The following is a 26488-nucleotide window of genomic DNA, read 5'->3' as shown; positions in this document are numbered from 1 at the left end:
GACCCCCTACAGAATTACACTAGCAAAGGGATGTCACTAGTTGATTTTTCTGGAGCCAAACTCTCAAGCATGGTTTCTTTCCTAGGCTCAGAACTTTTGTTCTCTTCATGTTTTTAATATACATGTTTTGCTTGTGAAGATGCAGAATGTAAGAAGAGAGATGAAGTATCATTTTTGGGAGCAACACCCTGGCTGATGGCATGGGGCTCTCAATTAGCCCCAAATTCATGTTTTATTATAGACATGCATCTAAATACTGTCCCTGCCTAGAGTCTGGTTTCTCCATAGAGATGTCCAAGGGAAGCTGTAGCATGTCAGACATGATACACCCATAGTACTAGAAGCAAAGACACTCCACCATTAAGGAGCTATACATGGTTATAAAGTAGAATCAGTTGAATGTTTGTACACTGGTTAAAGAGGGAGTTAGTGTCTACGATATAACTAGAGTAAGAAATTAATAACAACCTGCAACATTCTCATGGTGGTGAAAGAGAAAAGCTGCACAACCAGGACCCAAGTGGAGAGGAGAAATCCCAAAGGAATTTAATACAAATACGTGTTAAAAAAAAAAAATCACATGCACATCACGTGCTATATAAGCATTCTATTTTCAGCTGATTTGTGCACCAGTACTGTAAGCAAGTTATTAAAACCTGCTCCATCTTCATAGTTAAAAACAAGTCTACATTTTGAGATTCCAACAATAAAATTAAGTTTATTATTATGTTTTGATGTCCAGTTACACAGATACGGAAAAGAATAACAATGGTCTTACATTTGTAATTAACAGAGAAGAGAAAGCAGGCCTGAGCCTCCTACTAGTAAAACCAGCTTTTTCAACTTATAATACAATTTGCCTATACAAGAGATTTTACCTTTTAGACCCATTTCTACTGGAGGATCTTTGTTATTTCAAAGACTTACTTATCTAACAGAATAAAAACACTTTGATCAATGGCATTTGTTTTCTCTGATGCAAATTTTTCTTATTGCTCTGCATGCCTATGCTAAGAAATTAACGAAATATTGTTTTTCTTGTGAAATAGTTAACATAATGGTATTTTCTAAGGAAAGCACTTTTATTCTTTCAGAGCTCTTACTTTAGTATAAAGAGCTTTGGTTTCCCCCAACCCTTTAGAGAATACATTAAGATATAAAAAGAACGTACAATATGTACTACGATAGCGTTATGATTTCCATACATGGGTAGAGTTGTCTTTTCTTCATTATACTTTTTTATGCTTTGCTTCTGATTTCTCATCTATTAGGTCTTTGAATCCCAATTTTTCCAATGGTTCCTTAGCCATAAGTTGCCTAAATAAAAAAAAAAAGCATAAGGTACAAAATGAGCTTCATTCCCAACTCAGCAATATGAATATCTAATTCAGTAGCAATAATGTCACTTAAAACAATATTTACTTTTAAAGGGTCCAACAGTGCTGCTGAGAGCGCGTTAACCACATACCCCTATTCATCTCCCTCAAACTCCCAAAACCTCACACAATATCAATTCAGGAAAAGCAATGTCCAGTAAATGCTCTGGTGTTTGGCCAGAGCTTTTCTAGTTAAATGTATTAAATATCCCACACTGCAAGACAATAGGCTATTTGGGAATTGAGCTGTCTTGGATATGCACAATAAAAGTAAGAGCTGATTTTCCAAGATAGCTGTAGAAACTGCTAAGTGTGAAATGCTGCATGTCTGTGAAAAGTAGTGCCATTTTACTATAATGGAAGTGTGAAAACCACCGTATGTCCCTTCAAAAAAAATTTCTATACTTCCCCTCCCCAGTTGAATAACTCAGGAACAGGTTAACTTCTTAACTTTAAGCATGCTACGGATGTGGTCCACACTGAGGACAAATGCCACTGAGATGTCAGAGGAAATTGGTTCACAAGAAGAAAGAGCTGTGTGCATCTGAACTGGCTATATACTGCAGTGACACCGGCCCCCGGAAAGGTCTGAGTCCATGACGACTAAAATTTGAGCGAATGCTGTTAGAGTTCTCCAGTTGGAAAAGGGTGTCTGTTTTTAAAGAGGATACGTGCTCTCTTCATACTTCCATAACTCAAGAAAGGCACTACGTGAATGCCTACATGAATTCGCGTCTGATGCTTACTGATAGCCCAAGTGGGTGTGGTCACTGAAGCTAGCTTTAAAAGGTCACCTTTGTTTCAAGTGGAACTAGCAACAAGAAAAAAAAGAAAATCAGTCATCTGCAATATCGCAGGCAAATACAGTCACGCACTCAAAGAATGACACTCTGGCAATGATGCACACATGTGCCAACCTCACACCAGTGAGCCTGAAGTGAAAACTCATCTGCTTATGTGCTTGTAAGAGATTTACTTGCCTCTCCATTCTGCATTCTAAATATTCCTTTGATTCCTGTCTGCACAAAGCATTCTCAAAGCTATTCTCTCTCAGACACTTCATGAATTTCTCTTTAAATCCTTTACATTCACCTAGGACAGAAAATAAATTTAAAAACAATAATAAATAAAAAGAAGCTGGAGTGATGTTCTAGCACTGATACAAACTGTAAGGGAGACAGGGGCAGTTCTGTGTATGGTTGGACCCTCCCCCCCTCAAGATGTTTGTGAGTTCACAGACCAACCTATATGAAAGTCTGAACCTGATCCTGCAAAGTATTACGAGTGAGCAGTTATTAACTCTATGCAGTCAAGAACCATGAATCAGCACCCAAAACACGATTTATAACAAACTTGTGATTTTTAAGGAAAACAAATTTGGGGTCTTATTTGCCTTTGGGTGTTTGAGTGTTTCGGGCGTCCCGTTTTCAAGCTTTACTCTGCAACCAGGAAGGTTTTTCAGTGAAAGCTGAGATTCTCATGTGAAACCCTAACTCCAGGGGCTGGGGCTGTAAGATGAATGGCCAGTATCACAAGATGTGCAATGTCAGGAGTACTGCGCTCGCGGTCAGAGGGGATCAGCAGTACAGGCCCATGGATGGTGAGTTTGTCCCACATAGGTAGGGCCCTACTGAATTCATGGCCCATTTTGGTCAATTTCACGGTCACAGGATTTTAAAAATCACAAGTTTCTTGATTTCAGCTATTTAAATCCGAAATGTCACAGTGTTGTAATTGTAGGGGTCCTGACCCAAAAAGGAGATGTGGGAGGGAGGGGGTCACAAGGCTATCGTAGGTGGGTGTGTGTGGGGGGGTGGATTGCGGTACTGCTACCCTTACTTCTGCACTGAAGGCAGGGCTGGCACCAGGAGCATGCAGAAGTAAGGATGGCAGGCGCGGCGTTGCCACCCTCACTCCTGCGCTGCTGCTGGCGGGGCGCTGCCTTCAGAGCCGGGTGCCCGGCCAACATCCACCACTCTCCGGCCACTGAGCTCTGAAGTCAGCGCAGAAGTACTGGTGGCAATACGAAGACCCCCCTAAAACAAACCTTGTGAACCCCCCCCCCGCCGCAACTCCCTTTTGGGTCAGGACCCCCAATTTGAGAAACGCTGGTCTCCCCTGTGAAATCTGTACAGTACAGGGTAAAAGCCCACAAACGATCAGATTTCATGGGAAGAGACCAGATTTGATGGTCTTGGGCGCGTTTTTCGGGACAGCGAATTTGGTAGGGCCCGACGCATAGGGCGGGGGCTACGAGGGCGGGTCACCCGGGGAGGGGACCAGGGCCTGAGGGGGCTGCGCTGGACGGGGCGGGGCGGGCAGGCTGAGCTGGGGGAGCACTAGGAGGGCGGGCCCCAAAGGGCTGCGATGGGGGGGGCACTCGGGGGTCACGTTGAGGTAGGTTGCTCTGGGGGAGTCGTCCGGCGAAGGGGGCGGGGCGGGCTGCGCGGGAAGGGGGGAGGGTCAGCCGGCGGAGGGGGGGGGAGGCTGTGTGGGGAGGGGGCACTCGAGGGGGGGGTTGCCTGGCGGTGGGTGGGGCTCAGAATAGCACCAGGCCGGAGCACCGGCGGCGGCTCGCTCCGTCCCCAGGGGGCGGGAAGGGCCCGATCCCGCTGCGCACCGAAGTGATCCAGGGGGAAGGCGCCCTTGTCCGGCGGCCGCGGCGTGAAGCTCTTGCTCCCGAAGTTCATGGCCGTGGACATGGCGCTGGGGTCTCTACCGGGATCGGCCGCGGGCCCAGGAGGAGGAGCAGCCCTACTAGCCGAGCGCCGAATCAGGCCGGAGCCAGCGAGTACCGAACAAATCGAGCGGGAGCCCGCCTGGCCATCCGTTCTCCCAGGCTCCTGGCCCCGCCCCCGCAGGGCCCCGCTCCTACCCCCAGCCAAGTGAGCCGGGTTGCATCGCTATGGCAACAACATCAACCCATCCCATCATTGCTAGCTTACATTGTCGCCAAGGCAATGGCCTTGCCATGGAAACACCACTGTGCAATGACGTCATCTGACAGTGACTTCAGCACTGGCTGCACCAAGATTGACATCACTGCAGTGCCAGCCCCTGCGTTGCCATGGCACCGCCGTGTCTTGTGTCACCATGGAAACACCATCCTTCCACCTTCATGTCATGGATGGTCACTGAAGTTTGTTGGCTGAGTGGAGCCGCCTTCTGGGACCGTGGGCACGACGCCCCTGGGACCGGTGTGAATGCAAACGCACACGCCTGGTCCCTTTCGGCACTTCCCCATGAGCGCTCACCGCCCACCGGGCACAGCCAGGGCCTCCCCTATTACCAGCAGGAGAGTGAGTTTGTGTGTGTGGTTTTTGGAAAGGGGGGGGTGAGAAAACCTGGATTTGTGCTGGAAATGGCCCACCTTGGTTATCATACACATTGTAAAGAGAGTGGTCACTTTGGATGGGCTATTACCAGCAGGAGAGTGAGTTTGGGGGGGGGGGGGGCGGAGGGTGAGAAAACCTGGATTTGTGCTGGAAATGGCCCAACTTGATTATCATATACATTGTAAGGAGAGTGATCACTTTAGATAAGCGATTACCAGCAGGAGAGTGGGGTGGGAGGAGGTATTGTTTCATGGGCCCTGTGTATATAATGTCTTCTGCAGTTTCCACAGTATGCATCTGATGAAGTGAGCTGTAGCTCATGAAAGCTTATGCTCAAATAAATTGGTTAGTCTCTAAGGTGCCACAAGTACTCCTTTTCTTATTGTCCTTTAAGTGTTTCTTGTTTGGGCACCTAATTTGCACATTCGTTTCTCAAGAAGCTGACCAAATGCTCTACTAAGGCTACTTAGAAATCAAGCCAGTACACAGCCAATATTCATAACTTCGAATAGAAAAATGATACATGCATACAAATAGGATTAATAGATTCAGTTGGTCATAACCTTTACAGAGATATGTTACATGGCATATGTCACATATACATTCATAAACATATCTCCATAAAGCCTTAAGAGGGGCACTGTCACAGTGGTGTTCTGTCCCAACTAGTGGCCCCGAGACCACTGAGAGAGAGATTAATGGGTCTACTCTAAAGCCTTACCTAAGGGCCATATGGCTTTTAGCTCATGCACTAAGCTCCAGAGGTGCCAGATTCGATCCCGCCTGCCGACGACCAGGGTCTGTAAGTGTTACACAGGGACTTCCCAGCACAAAATTCAACTTCAGAAATGAAATGATGTAGCGAAGGATGGACAAGCTGTAAACTATGCTGTGTAGCCTGATTAGGTGATAACAGCACAGGTGATTAGAGATGGGGCAAAATTATGTAGTTCATAACTGGACAGCCTTTTTTCAAAGTTCAGGACTGCTTGGATCTTAAGTTTTGAATTGAGCCCATATCTGCAGAACATGAATAAAGTCAAATAAATTCACCAGCAGCAACTACTGGGAATGGCAGCCATGCTGCGTATTGTATGAACATACTCAGCTCTTATTCTAAAACAAGACTGAGAAATGGTGTTGATTTAACTCAGATTTGGTTAAAGCTGGTTTTTCATCTGTTGACTTTCTTTTAATTAAATGAGTGAGATAAATAGAAAGCATCAGGGTGAAGAAAAACAGTTGCAATTGTTAAGAGAAACTATTACAGAAATATTACCTGCAGCACCATTTAAAGTGCTTTTTCTTTATGCTTTGATTGCTTTCCTATTACCTTTTTTGAAACTGTAAATGGAAAATTACACAAAGTTGTATTACATAAGCAACTGTTTTACACAGCTTGAAATATGAGATTTTATTTATTATTATGTTTCCAGGCCTATGAACAATAGATGTTTTCAATATAAAGTAAATAGCGCTTTTCCACTTGACTTCATTATAACACTTAGCAATAAAAGGGAGATGTTTCTCACTCATAAATATATGCACCATGATGCCTCCTGGGCCTCAGAGGAATAAACACACGACAAAAAGCTTTGCTTTTTTTTAACAATTTTAATTGACGTATCAAAGTATCTGATTTTACCAAACTGCCTGAATTATGTTCCATAGCTCCAGGCTTAATGGGCTGGGCTAGTGCCTCCCTGCAGTCCTCATAGAGAAAGTGGAGAAAAAAAATCAAAGGGAAAAATCTCAGTGGGGATCCCATTGTGAAATTATTTCCTGATCAACAGGGTTGTCCCCATATAGGGGACAATCTGTCTCTGTCTTTTGGTTGCATCTGAAAAGTTTTGTTTCCCTGCTACATAATTCACCATCTAACTTGGGGCAGTTAGTCTTTTTAATGACCCAAACTTGAACTTGGTTCTAGAGGAGGTTGTTGGTTTATGTTTGTTTAATTTATTTATTGCAGGTATTAACTTGATCTTCTAGAGTTTCCAGTAAAGGTACCAATTGTGTTAGAATTTAATACATGCATATAAGCAGTTTAGTGGTTCATTTTTCCCAAGGGTATAAAATGAAGCCAAAATTAGATAATCAGTGTGAAAAAAGGGAGTGCCAACCCAAGAGCAGATCAAGATAACTAGTTCCTTCAATACTTTCTTCTCAGTAAAAATAATGATGCAAAGTAACAAGACAATATTGAATTAAATGCTTTTCACACATTATCTCTTTCAAGAAATACGATACGTGAGATTCCCTGAGCTAAGAAGATCTAAAATAGCTGTGCTATAAGAAGATGCCAATTGAACATTAGGGTCAAGATTTTTGAAAGCAACTAGTGTTTTGGGTGTCTCCAGTTTGGGGTTCTCAGTTCAAAGCACCTTATGTGGAGAGGTACTCAACATTTTCTGAAAAGCGGGCCCCTTTCTGATGCCTCAAGTTGGCCACTCCAAAACTGAGGGTCTCCAAACACTAGTTACTTTAGAAAATCTGGACCTTCACCTTTCAATTTACATTACTTTGAAGATGTAAAAGATCTCCCATTGCTTGAATTAGTGTTGTTCTTTAGATTATACAATCCGCAATAATACTGAAAAATTGTTGATTTTTTTTGACAAAAAGAGTGCTCAGTAAACTTTTTGCTGGTAATTTGTGTTTATTTGATGGTTGTACAGACATCGATTTAGGAGATTGTCACATTTTGGGGTTCAGCCCAGACCCATGAGAGGTTGTCACCACCTGCCCTGTTGCCTTGGGTGTCTTAAACGCTCTGCTATTGTGGCTCACAACCAGGACACCAATAGCCAGCAGACAAGCATGCAGTTCCCTGAATATGTGTGCACGCGCTGCCCAGGTTCAGCTCTCTCTGACCCAAGCAGTCTGCCTACAACACAACAGCCCCACCCTGCTCTCCACCAGCTTTGGTTGCTATTTGTAAGGTGACCCCAACGCACCCCCAGCCCCAAATTTTCCCCAAACCATCTGCCCTCAAGTGTTCAGCCCTCTTCTGGAACACTCAGAGAAGTGATAAGGTTTGTTGCTCCTTTGAAGAGACCTGTCATAAATATAAAGGGAAGGGTAAACCCCTTTGAAATCCCTCCTGGCCAGGGGAAAGCTCCTCTCACCTGTAAAGGGTTAAGAAGCTAAAGGTAACCTCGCTGGCACCTGACCAAAATGACCAATGAGGAGACAAGATACTTTCAAAAGCTGGGAGGAGGGAGAGAAACAAAGGGTCTGTGTGTCTGTCTATAGTCTGTCTTTGTCGGGGATAGACCAGGAATGGAGTCTTAGAACTTTTAGTAAGTAATCTAGCTAGGTATGTGTTAGATTATGATTTCTTTAAATGGCTGAGAAAAGAATTGTGCTGAATAGAATAACTATTTCTGTCTGTGTATCTTTTTTGTAACTTAAGGTTTTGCCTAGAGGGGTTCTCTATGTTTTTGAATCTAATTACCCTGTAAGATATCTACCATCCTGATTTTACAGGGGGGATTTCTTTATTTCTATTTACTTCTATTTTTATTAAAAGTCTTCTTGTAAGAAAACTGAATGCTTTTTCATTGTTCTCAGATCCAAGGGTTTGGGTCTGTGGTCACCTATGCAAATTGGTGAGGCTTTTTATCCAACATTTCCCAGGAAAGGGGGGGTGCAAGTGTTGGGAGGATTGTTCATTGTTCTTAAGATCCAAGGGTCTGGGTCTGTAGTCACCTAGGCAAATTGGTGAGGCTTTTTACCAAACCTTGTCCAGGAAGTGGGGTGCAAGGTTTTGGGAAGTATTTTGGGGGGAAGGACGCGTCCCATCTGCCCTCAAGTGTTCAGCCCTCTCCTGGAACACTCAGAGAAGTAATAAGGTTTGTTGCTCCTTTGAAGAGACCAATATACAGTTTATTACTTTAGCTGGAGTTAACAATCCCTTCAATTCAAACAAAGCACTTGTTTTATTTTTAATCTAAACCAACCAAGTTTATTAACAAAAAGAGAGAGGTTTTAAGTGAGTTCAAGTACAAGGGAGAAATACAAGTAGGTTACAAGCAAATAAAAGTAAAATATACTTTCCAGTGGCTAAAACTTTACAATCTTCAGCCTTGGTTCAAGGTAGATTTCTTACCGATCTTTTTCTTCCAAGCCATGGCTGACTTTCTCTCAGTCAAGACCTTCCACAGAAGTACAAGGTGTTGGTTTCCCTTGTCTTCCTAGGTGAATGATCTTTGCCTAAGCAGGTTTCTCATCTATATTCAGTTCCCTAGACTTCAACCTCTTGGTTGAAGGACCCATCTTTCTCAGCTTGCAAGAACTCTGGCCCCTTGTGTCTGTCCAGTGATGGAGACCAAGATAGAATAATAGAATCATAGACTTTAAGGTCAGAAGGGACCATTATGATCGTCTAGTCTGACCTCCTGCACAACGCAGGCCACAGAATCTCACTCACTCAACTTCTGTAACAAACCCCTGACCTATGTCTGAGATACTGAAGTCCTCAAATCGTGGTTTAAAGATTTCAAGGTGCAGAGAATCCTCCAGCAAGTGACCCATGCTCCCAGGGCCTCTGTCAATCTGCCCTGGAGGAAAATTCCTTCCTGACCCCAAATATGGCAATCAGCTAAACCCTGAGCATGTGGGCAAGACTCACCAGCCAGACACCCAGGAAAGAATTCTCTGAAGTAACTCAGATTCCACCCTATCTAGTGTCCCATCACAGGCCATTGGGCATATTTACCTCTAATAGTCAAAGATCAATTAATTGCCAAAATTAGGCTATCCCATCATACCATCCCCTCCATAAACTTAACAAGCTTAGTCTTGAAGCCAGATGTGTCTTTTGCCTCCACTGCTCCCCTTGGAAGGCTATTCCAGAACTTCATTCCTCTGATGGCTGCTTCTTTCTCATTATATCTTCCAAAACTCACTGTGACCAAAGCTGTTCTTTGCTTCCTGTGGACTTCCCATCCCCCTGCTGATTTATATGTAAATGGGGCTTCAATTGTTTTTTGGTCACATCTTGTTTAAATTTATGGGTTACCTTCCTTTTTGTCTGGGAGAAAACCCATTTCTCCCTGTGTTTTGTCACAGACTTTAAAGTATAATATCATTAAGTATCCATAATTCCTCATATAGCATTAAAACATACATTTCACAATTATCTTCATCACCAGTGTGTAAGTAGTTTTCATAAAGGACCTTACTTGATAACACAGTAATATTTCTTACAATTAGTAGATTCAATTGCTTATCATCTGAGGTTCAGACCCCCGCAAGAGGCTATCTCCCCCACTCACTAGGGTTGATGGATTTGTTTACCTTTTATGTAAATGTGCCTTCATTGTGTCTGCCTGACGACCAGGCTGGTCGGACAATCAAATACACTTTCCTTTATCTAAGGCAGGCTGTGCTTATGCATTGCTTGCCAAACAAATTTTAGGAACATAATTCTAGCACATATTCATAACTCGTTGTACACAGCCCATACATACATCACACAAGAATATTCAAGATCAGTGAGTTATTAGTTTTCCAATGATATCTTATATGATACCTTTTAGATACAGATTATGATGACAAGAGTGTGTGAAGTACAGTATATGAGGCCTGACAAGAGTTGCTGACATAGAGTAGTGAACGGCCAATGGGCCGCTGTGTCACAGAAAGTATACATGTTTCAGCCAGTTAGAGTTAGCTATGGTACCCTTTTATAGCTACCAAGCACATGTACAATATAGAACCCAAATCCTGAACTGAAATCCATTAGCTTGGATGCCAGTGAGATCTTGCACTGATCCCAGGACTGTAACTAGCACATCCCATTGCAGGGACATAGCCTTAGAACATGGAGATTCAAAATACCAGGTACTTAATCTGATAATATTTTGTAGGTCTGATCAAGAAGTCCTTGCTTGGGCAAAACTCCTAAAGACCTTAGGGCTTTATCCTGGAATAGTTGCAGGAAATGTGTGCTTGCAATCAAATGAACAAGAACAAACATATCAGACATGAATTTGATACTAATGTTCATTCTTTATGGAAAGAAGAAGCTAAGAACAAAAGCCATGGCAAGCGGTTCCAGATTGTCAGCGTTCCCTAATGCTGATCTGGAGAACACCCCTAAGAGAAAGAGCAATCCATGGCCATTCAATCCTAGGCCTTGCAGCTAGTCCAGGGTTCTCAGTGGGGCTTTCTGATATGTATTATTATCTTATTTAACATTTGTCTTGTGTTAGAGCCTACAAGCCAACCAGGTCAGGGCCCTATCATGATAGGCACTGTACAAACTTCGCGAGAATGCTTGATCATTCTCTCTCAAGATTCAGCCAAAGCAGCACCAGGGATTGAAAGAGAAAGAAAGAAAGAAAGAAAGAAAGAAAAGAAAGAATGTGCGGAAAGTTGCCCAAAGTCACACACAGTGAGTTAATTTGCAGAGCCAGGAAGAGAGGTTTTGGCCCTGAGCCCCCAGCTCTAACCACTAAAGAATGCCCCCTCCTTCCCTGCATGGACTCATACATAGGGACATTTTTTGGAGTCAGCTGAACCAAAGTCTTAGCTGCATTTAAGATACAAGTTATATCCCTGTCTCTGCCTCCATTATCAACTGGGGGTGACCAGGAAGAAACTGCTGAATCCAAATGCAAGTAACCCAACTCTGTAAAGAAATATCTGACTACATGGATCTTTGTCTGTTAGAATGTGGCCTGAGACCACCAGCTCATTTCACATAGATTGTAAATGAATCTCGGATGACTGTTATTTTGGGTTACTACCATCCTGGTACAATTCTGAGCTGCTACCATTTAAATAGGCAACCTGCAGATGAAAGATCCCATATCCCATGATCTTTGAACTCTCCAGTCACCCCAGAGTCTACAAAAATGTGAAGAAAAACTCTTCATAATTCGACCTCCTCAAAAATCGGTTCCCAACTCTGAACAATCAAAAGAAAAATGTCTTATCTCCTTGGCAAAAATTAAGGTCTCACAAGTTGCACCTCTGTCATCAGTAACAATGGTTTATACTACAAACAGAAACTATAATGGGCATCCCCATCAGTTCTGAAATCACAGAATCTCCTGTTTGTTTTGTGGTTATGAGAGACTGAATGAAGAGCAAGACTGATGGTTCTGAAAGCAGCAGAGCTCCTGTGGGAGATTTGTTGTGAAGGGGGTGCTAGCAAGCACATGATTGTTACAAACCCAGGATCTGTATGCATCCAGCTTTGTTTCCAGATGGAGCCTAGTGCAGGAGACAACTTACCAATCCCATTTGCTTTTCCAGTTATCAGAGCCATCACACACAATATATCATGACTCCCAATGTCAGATGCACAGAACATGGAAATGCAGCTAGTGTTCTTTGAAAATTCACATTAAGGTAATTATTTTCAAACATACTTTGAAGACTTTCTTTTCTAAGCAGACTGATTTGACAGTGAAATGACATGACTTACTTGTGCCACAAAGTATGTGTCAGATACGTAGGATATTAGTCCCTTATGCTTTTAAGAAATAAACACAGGGGCACAGAAGCTGAGGGAGACACAGGTGGGATCTCATATACTCTGCCAATATACCATTACAGGAAATGGAAAGAGGCCAAAGTTTGAGAGCTCCTTCCCCCTCTCCCGAATCAGCATTTGTCAAGGTGAAAGGAATCCATAACAGCAAAGAACATTGTGCTTTTTATCACACCAAAGTCTTTTTAAAATGTTAACATTTAATAGGCTGTTCCCACGCTTTATATATATTTAGATAACAATGCATGGGCTGGTAGGCATCACTACAGGTTGTAATTCAGCTGAAAAGTCTTGTGATACATATGAGCTCCTTGAGGTTCACTCTCCTGGTTTATTACATTATCAGGACTCAGAGATTGAATTACAGCCTTATAATAGCTCTCTCCCTCTGCATTATCCTACTATTATTGTAGTTGTTATTACCCTATCTCCGACTAGAGGATTATATGTCCTTCTCAGGGCAAGCACACAGAAATTAGGTAAGTGTGGATGTTTAATCTATTGGCCCAATTTCTACAACAAATGCATGAATTATTTCCCTGAGCTGCAGATAAAATGGCATGTGTCCACACAGTAAAATTTGGTCCCTGTGGGTTGACGCTCCCTTCAGCTTGTGATGGTGGAGGGGAAAAGAAGCTTAGCAGAGTGAGGAGCAATGTGTTCGGATTCCCTCTGAGACCTTTCCACTCAGCTTATCCAGAACACCTTATCCAGTTCTGGAAGAACACTTCATCCAGCTCCCCAGGGGTCCAAAAAACTCAGTTCGACTCCAACTCCTCACTCAGGTTACTCTATTAGGCAGCTCTCCGCCCATGCTGGCCAGGCCCAGACACAGGGGGTTTAGGTACGGGGTGATACCACAATTCCAATTCATGTCACATGCTACACAGTTTATATTCATCTTTTCTACTACTAACATCTATACTTCTTGCATTTAAGGACCAATTACTTTGCAGATTGTGTAAGGCAAGTTGATCAGTTCAGGGTGTGACAGTCTACTTTGTTTACTATAAACATATCCACAATATTTAGTTTATTAAGCTTCTGCCTCCCTTATTTACCATGAACATATTCCCAAATGTTAGTTTTTCAGCAATCTTTTGTTTGGGCTTGCTCAGCAGCTACTTGTTCAGGCTTGTCTTAATTTGGGCTTGCTCATGTCAGCTAAGTTATCCCTCCACAATGCTCTCTCCCCAATCCTATGTGGTCACACACCCCCACCCCCAGAATCGGCAGAGCCTGGGTTCAGAGGGAGCAGAAGCAGATCAGAAGCAAAGAAGTATAGGGAGGAAATGGAGGTGGGGGAACGGCATTAGCAAGGTTTAAAAAAAAATTTTCTCAAAGCTAAAGTTCTCACATAATCATTCCCTGCACTTATCCAGGGATCACAGTGCAGGTTCTTAAGTCAGTGGGCGTTTTGCCTGAGAAAGGTTTTGGCCCTGTGTCATTAGAGAATGTAACTGTAGTGGTTAGGAATCAGGTACTATCCTTTAAAATAGTTTGGGACCCCTTTAATGGGTCTCCCTATCTTCTATTGCAGAAGCCACCCAGAACCCTAACAGGGCAATAGCTAGACCTTGTATGTTTGTGTATCATTAGTAAACATGGTTATAGCTGTGTCCATGGGGTTTCCTCATATTCTTAATATTGTGGCGAGATCAGAGACAACAGTTAGTAGGATCCATCAGCACATATCTTCATGTCTATGAGAGCTCCATGTGTCAGAAAAGGGTGCTTATGGGAAGGTCCATTAAAGGAAATAAACTCAGGATGGCTTGCATAACTGCTTGACAAATCTGAGTAATTTGCCCATCCATATCTTCCCTCTTCCTTTCCGCACATCTTGACCAGAGTCTACGCTTCCTAGGGTTATTCCCTTTTGCCATAAAACCCCTTTGATATAAGCATCTAAGAGCGGACAGGGATGTACAGTCGCCTTTGTTAATTTAGTTAGAGTTTATTGATTCAAGGTGCCTTTGGCTGATGTAATTTTATTATTAATGAATAATCAGCATTTTCCCATCCAAGCAGCTCACACCCAGAGGCTTCTGAGCGCCCTAGCAAAAGTATTATTAAAATTAAAGATTTCTATTGGGCTCTACTACAGCACGGCCTAATAATCAAGCAGAGTCTACAGATGATGTGAAAAATACCCTGATTTGGAGTATAGACCCAAATTGGCTCCTGTCTTGGCCCCTGGCAATAGTTAAAATTCATGGCACTCTGGGCTATTTTATAACAATTTGTTTTGCAGAATACATTATGTCTCCAATGAATTTGAGAGCTGGATTCACTCCGGTGGACACAAAGGAATGGAAATTGCTCCTTTGTGAGCCCATGCACGGTGCTGCACCAGAGGGGCGCATCACTCCCTGAACTATCCTCTGGGAATATATCTGGGGATTGCTGCTGCAATTGTCAGTAGCAACTCCACAGGCTGAGGCTGCCTGTGAGATGCACTGAGTCAGCTCATCATCCACTCAGCTTGGATTTGCCTCCTTCCTGGCTGGGTCCGCCCTGTCTTGGGACTGCATCAGCCAGCCATAGGCCTCACACCACAGCAAGTGTTGCAGGCAGCTTTTACCGCTGCAACCCGCGACTTAAGTACAAAGGGAGCTCACAAAACCAGCTGACAGAGCAACAAAATGGCAGATGAAATTCAAGGTTGATAAATGCAAAGTAATGCACATTGGAAAACATAATCCCAACGATACACACAAAATGATGGGGTCTAAATTAGCTATTACCACTCAAGAAAGAGATCTCTGAACACATCCACATAATGTGCAGCGGCAGTCAAAAAAATGAACAGAATTTTAGGAACCATTAGGAAAGGGATAGATAATAAGACAGAAAATATCATAATGCCTCTGTATAAATCTGTGGTACGTCCATGAATACTGTGTGCAGATCATACTATCTCAAAAAAGATATATTAAAATTGGAAGAGGTACAGAGAAAAACAACAAAAATGATTAGGGGGATGGTACAGCTCCCATACGTGGAGAGATTAAAAGGATTGGGACTGTTCCATTTGGACAGGGCCGGCTCCAGGCACCAGCGTTCCAAGCAGGTGCTTGGGGCAGCCCTGTGAAAGGGGCCGCAGTCCGTGTGCCGTCAGGGCAGCACTCGTCTTTCCGCAGCAGCGGCAATTCGGCGGCAGCCCCACTCTGCCCGCTGTGCCGCGGCGGCAAATCGACGGCAGCTTCTGTCTTCAGACGTCCTGCTTGGGGTGGCAAAAAAGGTAGAGCCGGCCCTGCATTTGGAAAAGAGACCACTAAGAGGGGATATTATTGAGGTCTATAAAATCATGAATGGTGTGGAGAAAGTGAGTAAGGAAATGTTATTTACCTCTTCCCATAGCACCAGAACCAGGGGTCACCCAATGAAATTAGTAGGCAGCAGGTTTAAAAGAAACAAACAAACAAAAAACAGGCAGCAGGTTTCAAAGAAACCAAAGAAAAATTCACACAGCACACAGTCAACCTGTGGAAGTCGTTGCCAGGGGATGTTGTGTAGGCCAAAATTATACTGCGTTCAGAAAAGAATTAGATAAGCTCATGGAGGATAGGTTATTAGCCAGGATGGTTAGAGATGCTCCCCATGCCCTGGGAGTCCTAAACCTGTAACTGTCAGAAGCTGGGAGTGGATGACAGGAGATAGATCACTCGATAATTGTCCTGTTCTGTCCATTTCCTCCTGGCATTGGCCACTGTCAGAAGACAGGATACTGGGCTAAATGAACCATTGGTCTGACCCAATATGGCTGTTCTTATGCTCTTCCACTTTATTTTATGCTGCTCAGGGCTGGTAGCCAGGGGCCAGAGTAACCCAAGGGCAAATTCAGCACAAGGGACTTCCCTTTCCCATTATGGGCCCAATATTTCAATGGGAGCAGAATCCGGCCCTTACTCTCCTGAGTGCTCAAACACATTACTGAGGATATTCACCTGAAAATAACCCCTGCTCAAGTGCTGAGGATGAAATAGGAGCTCTGGCTCAATAATAGCCAGGATAATCCATGTTTGAAACAGGGCTTTTGCTGACAGTTTCCCAACAAAATCTGATCTCACTGTAAGTAAACAGAGGTCTGAACCCCTCTCACTATGAAAGAGCTGCATCCCCAGAGGGTGTGTCCAGGCATCTCTATAAAAGGCAGCACCAAGATGAGATGCTCATGTATTTGTTCACCTCGCCCTGTGCTGTACCTTGATCTAAGTATGACCATGGTGAAAGTTTTGCTACAGTACCTGAGCACTAGCTCGCTGCTCTGTTTGGCAGGAGGACTGGTGGCTTTCATTTATTTTTTGACCAGCTCCAAAAAGTCAATTTGCAGTTTGTCTCCAGGGCCACCTCCCCTTCCTCTCATCGGGAACTTGAATGTGGTGGATCTGAAAAAGCCGTTCCAGTCGCTGATGGAGGTAGGATAGAAATGACTGAATAGATATGAGGAGCTTTGCAATATTTGATGATTGGGAAGTGAAAGGAAATCTAGTGAATAAGGATGTCGTTGTATCTTCATTGTGTGGAAACAAAAATGAACACATTTAAAATTTTTATCTATAGTTACATACACACACAAATATGCTTCAGTCAGAGCCATGTGAGTGGACCCTGGAGCATGTGACAATACCCATTTAATCCAATGAGACACTGTGTGGGTGTAAGGCACATCTGTGTAGATCTGATTGCAGGATAAGGATCATATATTAAATGGACAGAGCTGTACCTCCTTTTTAAAAAAGATATCATCCCAAACATAGACAGACTTGCTCATTTGTACATTATTTCCAGTGTTTGATGTTTTTTGCTAAGGCAAGTGCAAATTCATCCCTTCCCCCGAGCCAGTGTTATTTTAGTAGGGTTGGCAGGAAAACAAAGAATTCTGTTTGCAAAAAATTGAGAGAGAGACACACACACCACCCTGGAATAGCCAGTCATCCAGTGCTCTGAATTAGGTAGAACAGGGACTTGAACCAGAGTCTTCCATATTCTAGGTAAGTACCCTATTGTATTAGGTATCCAGGGATGGGGGGAGAGTGTCTTCCTCTCCTTCTCATTGACTAATTCCCAACCAGGCCTATATTTAAGATTCTTGTGCATGATTTTAATTTCACCCCGTTTGGGCAGTTCCATGGACACCTTTTTCCTACAGGAAAAAAACAGCTTAAATATATTTTAATTTGATCTATCCCTCATTTCATAAAACAACAGTGGTGTTCATGGGAAGAGGTGTGAACCATTCAAATCCCTTTCAAAGCTGTTTTGAATCCCATGGCATGCTGACTCATTTTGCCAAGCAGTTTTCCTCCTATTTTCAAGGCTGCCAGATCAAATATTCATGTTGCAGACAGAAGTCAGCAGCAGCAAGTCAGATGTGATGCCAAGAAATACTCATGCAAAGAATTAACTGAAGGAAAGCAGGGAAATTACTATGATTACCCACTTCTGGTGTGGTGCTGTGTTTAGGGGTGACCAGACAGCAAGTGTGAAAAATCTGGACAGGGGATGGGGGGTAATAGGTGCCTATATAAGACAAAGCCCCAAATAACGGGGGAGGGATAGCTCAGTGGTTTGAGCATTGGCCTGCTAAACCCAGGGTTGTGAGTTCAATCCTTGAGGGGGCCATTTGGGATCTGGGGCAAAAATTGGGGGTTGGTCCTGCTCTGAGCAGGGGGTTGGACTAGATGACCTCTTGAGGTCCCTTCCAACCCTGGTATTCTATGATTCTATGATCGGGACTGTCCCTATAAAATCAGGACATCTGGTCACCCTAGCTGTGCTGTACAGTTGACAGCAAAGAATCTCCCAAGCTGTCAAACCATCATGTGATGAAAACAAAATTCAATTTGTCTTGCATAATAGCAGGAGCCTCTTGTAATCTGAAATGTAGTTTACAATATGTACATAATGCATTGCAAATCATCACCTAGGCACATATGAAACAAGATGAAATATGTTGGCACAGATGACTCAGAATATGTTTAAACTAGATATAAAATTCTGAGTGAACAATTAGATTGTCAAAGCTGCTGTGGAGTGTAACAGATGATTCATTCTTACCTTGCTATTAAAGCCTAGAGCTCCTGTGACATTATCCAGGAGTATATGCCTCAAGGCTGGATTCCAGTGTCTGACGGACAACAAATAATCCTTGATACGACTGAAACAGTATCCTCCTTGCAACTACTGGGGAGACAAGTGCCAAAGATAGAATTATTTTTGGAATTGTTTCTTGCAAATGTTGTAGATTGTATTTTAATGCTTTATGCACAAGTCCATTGATAACAGGTAAGTTATTATAAGTCAACAGGACCCCATGCAGCACATCTCTGCTATAGCATTTTATACTGGTCACTGTGTGAGCGCAGCAATATTTCGGATTGTTACTGTAGAACACTGTAGTCCTACAATGGCATCTCTCACCAAGTCCTTCTTGCCTGACATGAGCGGCCTAGTGAAGACCGTGGGCTTTGTCAGTTGAGACAAACATGACATGTCCTCCAACGCAAGCAGAGACACTAGCGCTGGCTGCTAATATATTAATAAATATCTATTTGTCAATTAAAAACTTGGCCCAAATCCCAGCCTATAACTGAGCTGTGCTCAATGCAGCTCAAAAAAAGGGTTGCAAAGGTGGCTTCAGACCACCTTTATGCCACCAGGCCCTGGGGTAGGACCAGCACCTGCCATAAGTTAGAGCAAACTTGGGTTTGCTCTAAGTTATGCCTAGTTGCAAACAGGCCCAGGGGCTGTTTTATCAGCTGGATGTTGCCAGGTCATGGGATGTCTTGGCAACATTGAAATCAATGGGAGTTAGGCACCAAAAAAACGTTGAGAGTCTGAGCCTTACGGCCTCATTATGAGACAAGAGAGTGTATGCTACAGACAGATGTGGGGAGCACAAGATAATACTAAAGCTATTCCAGCCACGCCCCTCAAAGCAGGGGCCAGCAGGGCAATGACACAGCAGTTGCTCTGGTGGCTCTGCCATCCAAGACACAAACCAGTCAGAACAGGGGACAGCATCTGACTCACCTCTGATCAGCTATCACAAAGGCACAGTCCCCTGTAACAGTCTGACAACATCTCTTTTGTAGAGAAGAGGCACTGGAATTTTTACCCATTAACTGATCCAATTAGCTAAACATTCTTAGAGGCATTTAGAATGAGCACAAGAAACGCCTCGGGCTTTGTGGCCTCCACTACAGCAACTATTTAAAAGCTAGAAGGAAAAACATGTTCATTTTGTAGAATGGGAGAATTCTTTACATACAGTGCAAAGATTTTCTTGCAACCAATATAGTGCCAGATTATGCCTGTAGCCAAGCATATGCTGTGTATGCTACTGTGTATGATGGTTAATCTTCCGGTTAATTCAATGGGAGTCAGACAGCTGGGTGCTTTTGAAAATCCTAGTAGGCGCCTAAATACATTTAAAAATCTGTCCCTGAATGCCTCCCATTCCTACTGAAGTCATTGCAAAGTCCTAGTGAAGTCAACGGGAGTTAAGAGTGCTCAGTTCTGCATAGAATTGGGCCCTTTGGACTCTTACTGGGCTAGATTTTGACCTCAGTTCTATATAAAGCTGTTCTCATTCCATGAGTGTATTCTGAAGACAGAACTTGTCGCACCGGGTCTGAGAGGCATATCAGGCTTAGAAGATTGTGGGGTTACTACTCAGACAATGTGTACACAGATGATGGTACACTGTTAGCTACATCTGGGATCCAGAACTGTTTCTGAATTAACGTATTTACTTACATGTTGAAGCTCTCTGAGAAGTATGGCAACATATTCACTGTGCATTTTGGATCCAGAAAGGCAGTGGTGCTGGCTGGTTATGAGAACATTAAGGATGCCCTTTTAAATCATGCTGAAGAATTTGGAGAGAGGGCAGAAATACCAATATTTAGGAAGACAAAACACAGAAATGGTAAACAAGCTTTTGTTTTGTTTTTGAATTTGATCATATTTAGTGTATTCTTATGAAAAGGAAAAATCCTGTTACTACACATTTTCATACATAGAATACTTTGAAAGTACATAGCAGCTTTCATACGAGGTACTTTACAAGCACTCATTAATCAAACTCGGTACCAGTGTGTTCACCTGTATTTTAGGCATAGCCTTCAGTCACGGAGAGTTATGGAAAACAATGCGAAGATTCACCTTATCTACCCTATGGGATTTTGGAGTTGGAAAGAAAACCATTGAAGTGCGAATTCTTGAAGAGCTAAATTTCATCATTAACTATTTTGAATCTCACCAGGGTGAGTGTTAAGAATTTCATCCTGAAACGGACAGTTAGGCCCCAGTTCAGAAAGGTACTTTAGCATGAGCCTAAGGCTTTGTCTACACTGGAACTTGGTCGGCAAAACTTTTGTTGTTCAGTGGTGTTAAAAAAAAACAAACACACACACCCCCAAACGACAAAAGTTTTACCAATGAAAAGTGCCAGTGTGAACAGTGGTTTGTTGGCAGGAGCAGTTTCCTGCCGACAAAGCTGCTCCTGCTTGTCGCGGGTAGTATTTTTTTGTCGGCAGGACAGCCCTCTCCTGCCAATAAACAACAGCTACACGGTGCAGCTTTTAGCAGCACGGCTGTAGGGGCACACCCATGTTGCTAAAAGCTGCGTAGTGTAGACATCGCCTAATTTTAAGCATGTGAAGTCAATGGGATTTCTCATGTGCTTAAAGTGAGGCACATGCTTAAGTACTTTGCTTAATTGATGTTTTAAGCATCCAAAAAAGGTAGCCCTGGTGCATATCCTGGATGGTGAACTTGTTTAGCTCTAAGAGTTAAGGACAACATTTTCAAAGGAAACCATAACCAAGGATCTGATTTTGTGTTCACACTCATTTGAATGTGCAGTTTTACACACCATTACCCCAGCGTGTACCAGAACTTAGTCAACCGCTCTAGAGAAAACAAAATCTAGCCATTTCTAGCTGAGAGTGAGCGCTTCTGTATGGTAGACTGAAATTGATGTTTTCAGCACAAGTGCAGTTCCAAAGCCAAGTTGTTTTAATCGTTTTAAACATAGGGAAGCCCTTTGATGCGAAGATGATACTGAACAGTGCTGTATCCAATGTCATATGCTCTATATTGTTTGGTGAGAGGTTTCAATATGAAGATCCTATATTTCTAACTTTGCTGAAGTTGTTAAATGAAAATTCCAAATTGCTGGGCTCTCCTATGGTGCAGGTAATTATTTTTAATTTGGGGGGTTTATTAACACATTCCCACTCTGAACAGACTGAGGGCTAACTGCTGGGTTTAATAGCTAAAAATGAAGAGGGGACAGGGTCGGTTGTATGGACGGGGAGCAACCATCATAACGACGCAGTGATGACCAGAGGAAATCTTTAGAACACAGCAGTTGCAGACAGAATGCCTCCCAAGTCATGATGAGCCACAAGCTGCAGCTCTTGGTTGTCCTTTAAGGAGAAACAGCATATTCCTAACTCCTCATCCCAGCTACCTGATGCTACCATGCATGCACATCTACCTGCGGCCCTTTGGGCTTCCACCTCTGGTACGAAGGCAGTGCCAGCAGAAGTACTCTGGCTGCCTCCTGCAGGACTGTGCATTCTGGCTGCCTCTTCCCTGAGCCCTCCCCCAGACCAGCCCAGACAGAATTTGGTACTTCAAATCCAATGCAGAATCACCACATACTAGATTGTCTCATCTCAAACCATCCTGCTGCACCAGCAGCTTTGGTTGAGACATTCAGTTGCTGCTGTTTGTTCTCCCTGCCTCCTGGGGTGGGATGGGGCTAGGCTGTAGGTTGGGCAGTTAGCTGGTTTGCAGGGTGCTGGTGGTCTCCGAGTGCAACAGGGCGGGTGCTCTTTGGTCTGGTTCCGTGCTCAGATCCCCACCCTCCAGGTCTGTGGCTCTCAGTGTCCACGGCAGACAAGGCAGGTAGCAGCAGAGTGACTGTGTTTAAGGTTTAATTCCTTTCTGCTGTGGCATGGGGATGTGCCCTGAAAAGGAAACAGCAGATTAATGTGGAACTTGACTGAAATGGACCAACCCGTGAAGGGCCAAGTGAAAACTGACCCCAGGGGCCTTTCCCCAACTCACTCACAAGAAGTGACATTCACTCTACCCACATAAAGACCCAGCAATTGAAGGTTTTTTGGGGGGAAGAGAAAATTGACCCCCACAATCTGTGGTCTGCCCTTGTGGCTGCTACCCCCAGCCGATGGGGGGGGGGTCACTATCCTCTTTGTGCTACTTGGTAGGAAATCAGAGCCATTTCCCCCTTATCTGGATGGGTCCCATGCCTCTCCCCATCATAACCCCAGCAACAGTGCCATGAATCCTGCCCTATTTCAGACCAATGTGAAGACCCATCCTCACCACTGACCTTTGCACCATGGGTGAATTTCACCTAACTCAGCACACTCAATGAAACTGAAAAGCAGTCAAATAAAAGGAAAAGCTTCTCTATGTGGCATATAAACTAACTGAGGAATCTGTTGTCAGAGAGGGATTGAAGCAAACATGGAGGGCTGGAATAGCAAGGGCATAATAGCTTTATAACCACTCATAGCAGTTTGGGCTGTACAAGCTAAACCATGGATGCAGTGACCTTCCCATCTTGATGCTTCAGGGCATCCATAGTTCACATGTGGGGGGGGGGTCAGGAAGGAATTACTTGTGACGCATCAGAAACATTACATGAATTAGCTAAGTACACCCTGGGGATTCTCCCTCCATGCTTCTTCATGCTTCTCCATGCTCTCAAACTCTGTCACTGCCAGACCCCACTACACTAAGGAAAAAGCTGGTGTGATGTGGAATGCCGACTCCACCCATTTTATGTAAAGATGTTACACAGGTTCACCACAATGCCGGTGAACAGTAATCCTTTTGTTTTTCCCAGTTATATAATTTCTCTTGGATTTCTGTTTGGAGCCCCAAAGACCGTGTTACGAAATGTAGATGAGCTGAATGCTTTTCTGGAGAAGTTCTTTAAGGAACACAGGCAGGAGTTTAATAAAAACAATTTAACAGGTTTTGTTGATGCGTTTCTGATGAAGCAACAGCAGGTACTTTAAAGCTAATTCTCAGCTTAACTTGCATCTTTCCGTTCTGTTAGCTTTCACTTCATTTATTAATGCTGAGCATCTGGCAGGGAACTGGAGGTGTGAAGACACAGATTTGTTATGATCAGAATACTCTAGACCAGGGCTAGATCCTGCTAGCCATACTCACATTGAATAGTACCTTACACCACGAGTAGGCTTATTGAAATCACTAATGAAGTGATCACTAATGAAGTGATCACTAAAGTGAAATCACTAATGAAGTGATCACTAATCACTAATTAGCAGAGTAGTCCCACTGAAATTAATGGGACTAGTGGGGGAGTAAATTATTACTGAATGTAAGGGTTGCCAAAGTCCTAATCATCATAGCTAACAGTTTGATGTTTCTATGATACCCTTTATTGAGATAACTGAGGGTCCACTAATTGTTTAATATGATGATACCAGCACTCCTTGCATACTTGCAGCGTGACCAATTCTTATATATTCTATGGTGTTTGGTCTACAAGATATCCCTTTTATTCCCTATAACGAAAATAAACTAAAGCAGTAAACTAACCCTAATGTCTATACCCATACACAGCTGGAACAAAGATGAAAAAAAGACAAAAGCTAAAGTCATCTGTATCATTTGCTGTAGAACGAATGTTCATTTTTTGCATGTCTCAAAGGAGTCAAGAAATTCTCACACACACTTTCACAATGAGAATCTTCTGTTCTCAACGCTGGACCTCTTTGCGGCCTGCACTGAGACTATATCTACCACTGTCCGTTGGGGTCTTCTGATGATGATGAAATACCCAGAGATTCAGAGTAAGACTAAGAACTAATCTCTTATAAAATTCTGTTAAATACCTAATCAAGTCTCCAGTTACAGAAGGGAGACAGCAGGGTTCCCACAGTTGAGACTTGAGTAAATAACATTAAGTGCTAAATTGGAAAACATCTGGCTTTACAAAGAGGTTTCATTCAGCTAATCTTAACTGAAATACATAAGCAAACAAGAAAAGCTGAATTCCAGTTCTGTTCATAAGCCTCTATAAGCCTCCACCCATCAAAACTCTCTTACAAGCTATTAGGTTACACCAGCATAACAAACTCATAGGTTTCCCATCTTATCTGAGAGAAGGTGGGCTGGATTCTGCTCTCACTTCCACTGAAGACTATGGAGTGACACTGGTATGAGAATAGAATCAGGCATGGAATTTACCACAATACCCCCTAACTCTGCATTGGCCGAATAATAGCTCTCAGGGACCTACAGACCAACCCGCGCTAATTTCTGCAGCATGCAGATTTTTCTACTGAGGAGTGCCACCCAAATCCTGGCTAAACTTAATCCTGTTGAGATTTCAAGACAAAGTGAGCTCACAGCCTGTGGTAAAGTATCCTCAGCATTCCTGGAAAACTGCAATCCCTCTCCTTTTTCCTTTTCAAGGAAGGATTCAGGAAGAAATAGATCAGGTCATTGAGCCAGGACAAATGCCCATGCTGGAGGACAGGAAAAAACTGCCTTACACTGATGCAGTGATACATGAAATACAAAGGTTTTCCAATATTGTCCCAATGAGTGTATCATGTTCAACTTCCACCAATGTTAGTTTCAGGGGTTATATGATACCAAAGGTAAGTTTTGAAGTTGACAACAGAAACTGCAAATATTCAGTTTTGTGAAACACTCATAAGAAAATAAATTTAAGAAGTTCTGGTGTTTGGTCTTTCGGTATTTAATCCCTCCCTGTACCATCTGTGCTACATCCAGAACGGATAGTGCAACTATGGGCCAGATTCTACACTAAGTTAGAGCCACATAAATGCAGAGCAATTGGACTGCTGTCAGTGAAGTTACTCTGGGTTTACATTTGCTTATCTAAGCACAGAACTTGTGCTGGATCTTTGCTTGGAGGGTGAATGAAAACGCTTAGGAAATAAATCAATTTTTATGTTATGAGGTGAAGAGGGAAAGTGGAATATTAACCAATCTCAGTATCAAAAAACATGTATTCTGGGTACTAAACATCCATAAACAGTGCTTATAGCTTCCTGTTCTGATGTTTATTTCTATGCATGTGAATCTACCAGATTAAATATTCCACAGAGTAAGGAGATATCCTGTAGAGCTAGTTAATCCTGCTCAGAAATCCATCTACTCTTTGCTTTCTTGCATGGAAGAATGAGTTGAATTTGTGAGAGTGACCACCACAGACCATTGGCTGCTGCACCTGCCAGTTTCCCTTATTCCTTCCAGGGAATAGAAGTGATTCCTCTGCTGACCTCAGTTTTGAAGGACAAATTGCACTGGGAGACACCAGATCAGTTCAACCCTTCCCACTTCCTTGATGCTGATGGGAGCTTTACTAGGAAGGAGGCATTTATACCATTCTCCATAGGTAACAACAACTTCCTGTGCTCAGTCTGTAGTTACACTGATTGTACAGCGGGAGCAGCGGATGCTTGGCACGTCTGAAAACCAGGCCAAACATGTCTGAAATGGGGCACCTCAAATTGAGGATCTCCAGATTAAATGGTACTTTGGGCAATTTAGGTGTGAGTCATCCAAAGCACATAAGTAGACACTGGCATTCCTTTGTCTGCTAACCTCCAGACAGTCTGGAATGGTCACAGATTCTCACAACTTCCTGAATGGGCAGAAACTATTTCCTTTTAAATAGCCCTTCTGATATATAGATTGGGGGTGGGGTGGTCGGGGGTTGTCAGCTGGCTCCTCTGGTTGCTGTTACAGACTGTATATACATTTTAAAAGATCTCAGACAAAAGCACTGACCAAGCCATGCCTTGCTGACTTTCGTTCCATTGACCTCCATGTGGTTAACTTTACAGGGCGAAGGGTTTGCGTTGGAGAAGGACTTGCCAAAATGGAACTTTTTCTCTTCTTTGCGGGTTTGCTCCGGAAATTTATTTTCCAGCCGCATCCAGGGGTGGCGAAGGCTGATCTAGATCTCACTGCTGATGTTGGCTTTACCTTAAACCCAATGCCCCATCTGATTTGTGCTGTGCCCCGTGAATAACTGAAATGTAACTGAATGCATGAAATATTGTCTGTGGCTGATATCTGAATTTGGATCTTTGATTGCAACGATGCAAAAAACAAAAGATAATTAATGGAGAGAAAGGGGTGACCTGTGGTATGACGGTTCATTCTCTAAGTGCTAGAACTGCTGTGTTACTCTAACAGGTGGCGCTACCTTGCAACGG

General features: G+C 43.3%; 2 protein-coding genes across 2 annotated transcripts; one reads left to right on the top strand and one right to left on the bottom strand.

The window, feature by feature from the left end:
* Nucleotides 1–698: 698 nt before the first annotated feature.
* COX19 (cytochrome c oxidase assembly factor COX19) lies at nt 699–4195 on the bottom strand. Its single transcript, XM_073362061.2, has 3 exons — nt 3997–4195; nt 2357–2468; nt 699–1317 (listed from the first exon to the last, which is right to left on the bottom strand). Exons 1-3 carry the CDS (start codon nt 4076–4078, stop codon nt 1230–1232), a joined length of 282 nt encoding a protein of 93 aa, XP_073218162.1. The 5' UTR covers nt 4079–4195; the 3' UTR covers nt 699–1229.
* A 12240-nt stretch (nt 4196–16435) lies between these two features.
* LOC140918201 (cytochrome P450 2K4) lies at nt 16436–26301 on the top strand. Its single transcript, XM_073362044.1, has 10 exons — nt 16436–16636; nt 19989–20151; nt 20339–20488; nt 21262–21416; nt 22777–22790; nt 23107–23272; nt 23944–24085; nt 24711–24898; nt 25521–25662; nt 26114–26301. The coding sequence occupies exons 1-10, from the start codon at nt 16436–16438 to the stop codon at nt 26299–26301; spliced, it is 1509 nt and encodes a 502-aa protein (XP_073218145.1).
* Nucleotides 26302–26488: the final 187 nt, after the last annotated feature.

This window comes from Lepidochelys kempii, chromosome 10 (assembly GCF_965140285.1).
Source record: "Lepidochelys kempii isolate rLepKem1 chromosome 10, rLepKem1.hap1, whole genome shotgun sequence".
NCBI lineage: Eukaryota > Metazoa > Chordata > Testudines > Cheloniidae > Lepidochelys > Lepidochelys kempii.
This window is presented reverse-complemented; position numbering and strand designations above follow the sequence as displayed.